General features: G+C 47.8%; 1 protein-coding gene across 1 annotated transcript; it reads left to right on the forward strand.

Annotated features, from left to right (window-relative positions):
• Positions 1–5,772: 5,772 nt before the first annotated feature.
• On the forward strand, positions 5,773–8,871 carry LOC311173700 (spermatogenesis-associated protein 31D1-like; the record flags this gene model as incomplete). The annotated part of the gene is made up of 1 exon (XM_084237791.1): positions 5,773–8,871. The coding sequence occupies one exon, from the start codon at positions 5,773–5,775 to the stop codon at positions 8,869–8,871; it is 3,099 nt and encodes a 1,032-aa protein (XP_084093917.1).
• Between the last annotated feature and the right edge of the window lie 335 nt (positions 8,872–9,206).

The raw sequence follows: 9,206 nt of genomic DNA on the forward strand, positions 1-9,206 counted from the left end.
ACTCAAGGTCTAATTTTGAGAGTACGGCAGGAGGGGAAATTCAATGCACCATGACCCCTGAGAGAAACTGTATTTAGATCCCAAAGACCTTATTTCATAGGGAGTCTAATATGGTGATACTACCACAATCTCAGAAAGCAACAAGCTTAGACAAGATGTAAACTTAAGTTACTCCTAAAATGAGTGATCAAGAAATTGTGTTCCAAAACAGGTCCACAATTGTCCATTAAAGTTTTCTTCTTAGCATTCCAAGAATAGAAATAATCCAACTTTTTGCTGATCAATATACAAATAAATGTGGGATATCCATAAAATGGAATGTTATTTGCCATTAATAGAAATGAACTTCTGGCATATGTTACTACATGGACGAATCTTGAAATCATACTAAGAAACCACATACAAAAGACCACATATTATAGTATTCGCTACACGGGAAATACTCAGACGTGTATGTATACACACATATATAGCAGAAGGTAGATTAGTGGTCATCTAGGTGAGGATCTATGAGAAGATTGGAGCATGAGGGCCAAGAAGAACAGACTTTCTTTTCAGAATGATGAAAATTTTCTGAAATTGATTGTAGTGATGGATGCAAAATTGTGAGCATACTGAGTCACTGAATTATAAAATCTCCCCCCCCCCGCGCCCATTTTATATTTTAAAAGGACAGGTTTATTAGGAGCAGGAGAAAGAGAAAGAAAGACACCTGCATAATCACAGGTAGGTAGGAGAGCTCTGAATTATAAGCTTTTAATGAATGAATTGTAAGGTACACAAAAGACATTTTAATGAAGTGCTATATAGTGATATATCATTTTTTTTACAGTTGCCAAAACTGGGAAGTAACAAAGACGTCCAAGGTAACTGGATAGATCAACAGTGGTACATCTAGACAATGCAAACCTGATGAGTTATGCAGTGAGGAAAAGCCATGAAGAAAATTCATTTTTATTTTTATTTTTTTAAAATAGAGGCATGCTTTATTTTTATTTATTTGTTTGCTGGTTTGTTTGTTTGTTTTGTTTATACATGCACTGGGTACAGTCAGAAGTGCAGGAGAGTGAGAGAATTCACCAGAGCCAGAACGGGGAGCAGAGCACGCAGAAGGACCGAAGTACACTGCTGAGGGGAGCAGCGGGCGGCAGGAGAGGTCTGCGTGCCATGTGGGACCCTCCTCCGGTGGCCGGGGAGCAGCTGGGGATTGAACCGGCCCCGCAGAGGCCGCGGGCAGCTTCGCAACCCAGCGCTCTACCGTTGCACCACCGGGGAGGCCCAGAAAATTTAAATGCACATTGCTAAGTCAAAGTAGTCAATCTGAATGGACTACGTGCCATATGATTCTAACTGCATGATATTCTGGAAATGGCACAACTCTGAAGACAGGAAAGATCAGCGGCTGCCAAGGGAACAGAGACAATTGGATGAAGGGGAGATGACAGAGAATGTTCAGGACAGTGGAACTACTGTGCTACTGTAATACTTAATAGAGATGTAGGACACTACGTTGAAACCCCAATGTAAAATATGGCCCAGGGTTGATAGTAATGGGTCAATTGTTGGTTCATTACAACAAATGTCTCATTCTGGCACTGGATTTTGATTGTCAAAGGGGATGTGTGTGGGTGTGTATGTGTGTGGCATCTACTAAAAGTTTTGGTACAGTTTAAGCTTTGCTAACTTTAGAAAAATAAGTGTTAAGAGGGCCCTCCCAGGTGGTGCAGGAGTTAAGTCTCTGTGCTTTCAAGCTATTGCCAGCCACTGAGGACTGAGTTTCATGCATGGCCTGGGAGCTAACCCACATGGTACAGCAGACCTCTCCTGTCTGGCTCACTACTCCCCTCAGCAGTGTATTTCAGTCGACCCACTGTTCTGCTCCCCACAGGGTCTCTGGTGAAGCCTGTACCTCTGGCCTATACCCCATTTCTTGTATGCATAAATAAATAAAAAGAAAACCTTAAAAAGAAAAATGTTATGGGGTTGTCCAAGGACATTTGAAGTTAATTATTTACATTTATTTTACACATTTTTTTTTTTTGTCTCCTGAATTTTAGTCATGAACTGTCCACTTTAACTTTAATCAGCCCCGCTGAATAAAGATGATTGAAAATGACAGAAACACAATACTAAAATTCACTATTTGGCATTCATAAAAAAAGTCAGCGTAAAAAGCACTGTAGATCTTTATCTGAGTTTGAATAGGCAAAAACATCCTACGGGGAAGATGGATTTGAGGACACATAGGATGTTGAGTGTCAATGTGCAAACATTCCTAGCAGTATTACAGACTTTCAAGGCAGTTGAATTGGTGAGACTGAAGCCAGGGTTTTCGAACGGTAAAGAGGAGCTCAGTTTCCATCTGCGTGACAGATACAAGAAGCATATATCCTCGAAGCAAATATATGATGGAGGGTGGAACTGGAAAACTGGATGATAGTTTAGGGTAGAGAAACCTCGTGGGCTATGGAGAATAGAGGAACCTGCTGGACCTGGACCAGAGTTGGGGGAGGGGCTATGGGCACAGTCTGTGGTAGCCCCGCCCCTGCTCCCAGGTTTCCTTTGTGACACTTCAGAGCTCTGTGATGTAAGCAAGGGACTAAATAAAGGCCAGTGCTAGCCTTCTCAGGCTCAGTTGCCTCAGGCAAGCGTGTGATTCACAATATGGAAATCAGTAAATGGGATGCTCTTTCATTTCTGAAATGCCATATTGATGAGTCCAGGCTGAGCTTTGGCTCAATATCCTTGGATATTGACCCTGACCTCATTTACCTATGTGCGTATTGTTTGGTCTTTCTGTTCCTGTGCTACCTGGTGGGGATTCCATCTCTATTCACTGGCTGGAAAACCACAGAGGGCAGAAAGGTAAGGAACACTGGGCAATTCCCCAGTAGAGGTTCTGTATTGCCATTTCCATGTCTGTTTCCACATTTTGAAATAAGTTTGCTTGATTCTGGGAAGTGTGGGAAAGGGAAGTGTGACAAAGAATACAACTTCATGCTCCTCGGGAATAGACTAGGTAGGACTAGGCTCACGAGGTGCTCACGGACCAGCTGGGTGTGGTGGAAGTAAGCACCGTGCCCCTGCGTTCCTGATCAGGACAGTGTCTGAGATCTCTGCGGGACACACAGGCCCCAACACTGGGTCATGAGTCACATTCCCTGGTAGGTGTCACTCCATCAAGTCTTCCTGAATGTTGAGCTGATCAGGAGCCCAGTCCCCTGAGCAGAGGCTGTAGCCTGGGATCTCGAGCCAAGATACAAGCTCCCATCCCAACAGACTATAGGCTGCTGACTGAGAATAGCAATGTGCACCTCATAGACAAAATCCCCGCCTTTTTCCAGATGGCAACCCCGAAAATATTTTAGTAATTTTAGATTTTTATTTTCTTAAACTCCTTTATTTTTTCAAAGATTTATTTATTTCCACAAGCACTGGGGTTCAGGCCAGAGGCGCAGAAGGGAGAGAGAATCCACAGAGACAGAAGAGGGAGCAGAACAGGCAAAATGACGGAAATACACTGCTGAGGGGAGCCGCGGGCAAGAAAGGAGAGGTCTGCTGCACCATGTGGGAATCTCCCTGGCCGGCTGGGATCGAACTGGCGACACAGAGGCTGGGGATTCTCACAGTGCTGTGCTCAACCCGCTGCACCACCAGGGAGGCCCTTAGCACGTTTAGAAGTTATTTTTAAGAAGGAATACGACGTTCAGTCAATGAGAACAGAGTCTTGTCTGAGTTTTCTCCACAGAGGAGGAGTGAACTGAGAATCAATCATTCATTCTTTTTGTTTTCAGTGCGGAGCCAAGAGGAGGCGGAAAGGGGGGACACTGACAGGTAAGGTTCTGCCCGTTCCACCCGCGCTCTCCGAGGCCGCCCTTCCCTCTCTTGCAGGAAGCCCCAAATCTGTGATTTCCTTTTTTTTTTTTAGAAGTGTTTATTTTTTTTCCAAATAAGCAGTCAAATATTTTGTGTAATCCTGCTTTTACTTGTAATGTTTATTTATCCTTTCAAAATTTTTTTTAATAAATATTTTATTTTTATATTCCCCATACAATTGCAACCCCCTTATTTTGACCCCAATCCCTCCCCTCCCGCTCCCTACCCCCCATAGAGTGTCTCTGGTTCATAGTTTTTTGTTGATTTTCATTTTCGCTTTCTTATAGTTATTCATTTTCCTGGTTCCTGATTTTTTTTGTTTCGATAATAAAAGGGATGGTTTTTTTGATTTCTTCTTCTTCAGATTTATTGTTTGTGTATAGGAAGGCTACTGACTTTTGCGTGTTGATTTTGTATCCTGCCACTTTACTGAACTGACTGATGAGTTGAATTAGTTTTTCTGTGGAGTTTTTGGGGTTCTCTATGTATATTATCACATCATCTGCAAATAGTGATAGTTTGACTTCTTCTTTCCCTACCAAATCTGTGGTTTCTGCGGATAGTAGTCTCTCTCAGAAACAGGCCCTCGAGGAGCAGCTGATGGGATGGGGTATGTCAGGTACCCTGCTTTGCCGCCCCCGGGACAGGAAGCAGTGAGGGGCCGGGGTAATGGCCGCTGCCTGACAGGCCCATGGGGTATACTGAGAGTCAGAGCTTCAGTGGCCTGACTTTCTAAAAGTTCTCTGACTTCATGGATGATCCATTCCGTTTTGAGGGAACCACCGACCTGCATTCCTTCCAGGGTGGTTTAGGGCATCACAGGAGATCATGTGCATCAAAGTCTTCTAGTCGTGAAGCAACACACACACACACACGACCCTGCTTGATAGTATCACTGCCATCTGTCTTCCTCTAGTGATTGTTGAGCATTTCAGTGCCAGATAGCCCCAAGGTGGCTCCTAAGGGACTCCTGCATTAGACCTGCGCTTCTCTTTTCAGCACATAGGACACCTTCTTCTTGTTTCCCAGGTTGGAGCTATTGCCAGAGTGACACAGAAGAGAAGAGGAAGCTGACTGCTATTGTGGAAAGGTGACTTGTCCTTGCCCTGACCTCACTGTAGCATGACCTAGGCCACTGTAGCATGACCTAGGGATTTAGTGTTACCCGCTGTAGTCATGGGAGGGGATAGTCGTGGGAGGGGTAGCCACGGGAAGGAGGGTATTGTGAGGTCACAGAGCGGGGCAATGTGAAGAAGCAGAGTTAGATGTCCCATCCCTGCCAGGCCAACGGGTCATCCTTTCATGGTTCTGGCCCTGGCTGCAATTTGAACACCCCGTGTCTCCTGCAGTCCCCTGGGCCGGAAACATGCTACCACCCGCTTTCGCCAACTATTGTGTCCAGACCCCTTCTGTGAAGTGTGTAACAGAGCAACTGCTGAGATCAACCAACTGCTGTTCTCAGAAGCCCTGGAAGATGCTCCCTCTGTCTCTTCTTTGGCTTCCACAGCTCCCATGGCTGAGTCCTCCTTCACAATGTCCTCTGCCTTCCCAGCAGCTCCCGCTGGAGACCAAATACCAGTTTCTTTGCTTCAACCTTCCCCACCACCCCTCTCCACCCCTCTTCACTCACCTAATCCACTGACCTGTTCAGATGAGTTTCTTGCTCCCTCACCGGGATACAATCTGTCACCAGAGCCTTTTCCTTCACTGGGTCCTGAATACCCAGCAGGCCATTCTTCACCACAACACCGTGCTTTTTGCCCAGTCCCCCAATATCACAACCAGAGAGTGGACGCTGTGCTCCCAGCACACACCCCTTTGTCTCTAAATAACATCTTCTCAGGGGACCCCACCCTCTGTCAAGGTATCAAAGCCTTACCTAATTTGCCACAACCAATGAATCCTGATGATCCATATGGTTATCATCATCCACCACCAACACTGTCTGTTTCATCACCTCAAGACACTACGGTAACTCGGACTCAATCTAAAGCAATTTCCGTCTCATTCAAGACGGTCCCAGAGAACACCACTTCTTGCAGCCCACCAGGGCTTTCTGTTTCAGACTGGTTAGCCTCTACCTGGGCACCACGTGGGGACTTCACTCACGAATGGCTTGCCCTTCCGTCTTTCGAGACCTCTGTGAACCTGCCATTTCTCAGTGCAGACGTCTTGGAACTCCTAGAGAGGCAAGTGCAAAAGCGGAGTGATTTCCTGATGTGGAAGGACAAGGAAAAGAATAGTTATTCCTTTCCAAAACCACAGGGACCAGGGTACCAACCGAAATCTTCAGGGGGAATGTTAGGGTCCCCTGCTGATAAGGATGACTCAGCAGTCTCCCCTCCCCAAGGGAGCCCCAAAGGCAAACCACAGGAGCTGCAGATGCATGAACTGCCCCCACATCTTAAATCTTTGGGGGACCATTTACAGCAAAAAGGCATCCAGTTCTTCTGGGGTCTCCCATCCCTACACAGCGAGTCCTTGCGCTCTGCCATCTCTCTCGCGGGGGGCGCTCCCCCTGTCTCTTTTTTCAATAGAATATCAAATGCCTCCACCAATCAAGAAGCCCCAGAGCTTCCCCAGCCCCTCGCTCTGTCCTCACCCGAAATCCAGACTCCAACGTTGCCTCAAACTCCGCCACAGTCCCCGTCCATGCCACAATCCCAGCCGCCAGCCGACCTGCCTTGCCCAATCCCAGCCCAACCATCTGGCCCTTCACACCAAATTAAGATCTGTGGCGTGTTTTTCAATAGACCCGAGAATGACCCAGATTGTCTCCAACCTGCTGATACTGAATTCCTGGAATGGCATGTGTTGCAGAAGCAACTAGCAGATGTGTGGGGTTTACCCGCTGTTGTCCAAAGTTCTTACAAAGACTTTAGCGCTTCACCTCCCGATTTTCCTCAACGCCGGCACTCTCTTGTCTCTAAATCCATCTCCATCCTTCCGGGAGATTTCCCCATTAGTGATAAACTGCGGAGAAAACTAGAACATCACCTTCGAAAGAGGCTTATCCAACACTGTTGTGGCTTGCCCCAAAGGATCGTACATTCCATGTCATTACAGATGCCTCCAGAATGGCTGTCAGAGGCAAATGAATTGGGGGGCTACAGTGCACCTTCGGGAAGCACTGTGCTTCAGGGGCGGAGTTGCAAAACTCTAAATGTTGGACTGAGCCAATCGGGAAGTGTCCGTGAGAGGAAGAGCTCGGTAATGTCTCAGTGTAAGAAGGATGCAGGGAGGTATGAGGGACATAGCCCAGAAAAAGTCTCTGCGAAACTGCACAACCAAGTAGGGCAGGACGATTTGTGTTCATCGGTGTGTCAGGACTACTCCCTCAACACCTCCCAGCAGCTCTCCTTCATGAAGTCCAGCGCGCAGAATTTGCTGGAAGACCATATGAAGAGGTTTCGTCTGGGGATGCGATTGGGACCTCCCTCTAGAGTCCGTCAATCCTTAGACATCTTCAAAGAGACAGAAACCTCTTCCCTTCCCAACCATCCCTCCTCAACCAACATGACTACTCAGGAGGACTCCAAATCAGGGGGCTTCACGTCCATTAGAAGAAAATCGAATGGGGAAGAGAAGGTGGGGCTAACAGGTGTAGGTCCTGTGCGAGCTCACCCTGTCCCTGCTACCTCACACCTGGGCAGGGACAGAGAAGGGAGCGTGAGAGAACCAATCCCTGCCGTCACCCAGGAGCCAGCAGAGGGTGCGCAGAGGATGAAGGGTGGCAGACCCAGTCTTCTGCCTGTCAAACACAGTCTCCCGGGCAAGTCAAGGCAGACTCAGTGTCCCCGAGGCACGAGGTGCCCCCCCATGCCACCTGCAAGGCAGGCTGTGGCCACACACGAGCCAGAGGCTGACAGAATGAGTTTCGGTAGTAGGGCAGAAATGCTGCAGGGCAAAGAGAGGCACCAGAACTTAGAGATGCTTTCCAAAGCCGCTATGTCCAGGGAGATATTCAGGGCTGAGGAACTTGATGCTCCTCGATCAAAATCTAGTGACATTTTGATAACGAGCAAGCCAGGGAGCCCTCCACCAGCACCGCTTTCTTCGGATAACTTGACCATCAAGTCCTCACTGACTCATGCTCAGGGCATCTCCATTGGGGACATGGAGGCCTCCCAGGTGCTGCAGGCCCACTTGGTGGACAGTGGGTTCAGCCCGAGGCGGCGGCTGGGGAATGGGATTTGTCAGCATGCGTTCAAGAGGTGGCAGGATAAGAATTTCCCTCCAGCTGCCAAGAGAGTGAGTCTTCGGGGGACCAACACAGATGAGCTGGGTGGAGGGGACGCCAGGCCAGGGACACCCCAACCCAGAAGGCACAGCGTTCCCACTCGGAACATGGCATTACATGAGGCACACTGGAGGCAGACTGCCCAGGTTTTCAGCAAAGAGGGGCAACCTCCTGCTGAGAACATATTCAGGCAAAAAGTGAAGCACTTTTTGCAATGGATTCGTCCTGGGAAAAGGGAAGAAAATTCCCAGGAGAAGGGCAGCTCCATATCAAGCTGTCCGCTTAAAAGTGGAGCTTCCTTTACTGGGATGTCGGGAGCTCAGAACATCAAGACAGGCACTGGAAAGTCCCAGGAGAGGCTGGGCTATCACGAGACCGTTCATTCACCAGTGATGTGTGGGAGAACGCATCAGAACGCAAAAGTGCAGACCTGCACTGAGCCTATTCAGCGACATCCTCTTAACTATAGGGGTCCCTGCCTTAAAGTGACACACGCCAAGTTCTGCCCCCAAGCTGCTGTCATTGCTGGCCAGACTCATCCTACAAATATTCGATGGGTCAGAGACATGGGCGGACATCCACAGAAAGCTGTGGCACTTGGGGAACAGCTATTGTGTCGGAAGCGTCCCCCACCCCCACATGGTATCTGTATACCATCTAAATGCCAACTGCAGGCCTCACGTGGGCCACGCTTCTCCAACGTCTCTCACCACTGTGGAAGGGACGGTGATCAGAGAGCTGTGTCAACTACATAAATTCTTCTGAAATTTTCCAGCGAGGAAAATTTTGTACCCAAAATAATTATTGTTTATCAGATTGATTATCCCCAATAAATTCTTCTTTAGTAGCAAAGTCTTATGTTTCTGGGACTTGGGTTTTGGGTAAATCGGGGCTGTGCTGAAAGCAAGGAGTTAGTTCAGTTCTCACAAATGGCCTCCTTTGGTTTCTCAATGATGACCACTCCCTTGGAACCCTGGCTGAGCAATTAGAATGTGTTTCAGCCCCAACCTCACTCTCCACCTAAGTCTGAGGACATGTGCTCTGCATAGCCCTGATGCAAGTACATAGCATCCCACACCTTCTCCTTCAT

The sequence above is a fragment of the Talpa europaea genome, assembly GCF_964194135.1.
Source record: "Talpa europaea genome assembly, chromosome: 7".
Classification (NCBI taxonomy): domain Eukaryota; kingdom Metazoa; phylum Chordata; class Mammalia; order Eulipotyphla; family Talpidae; genus Talpa; species Talpa europaea.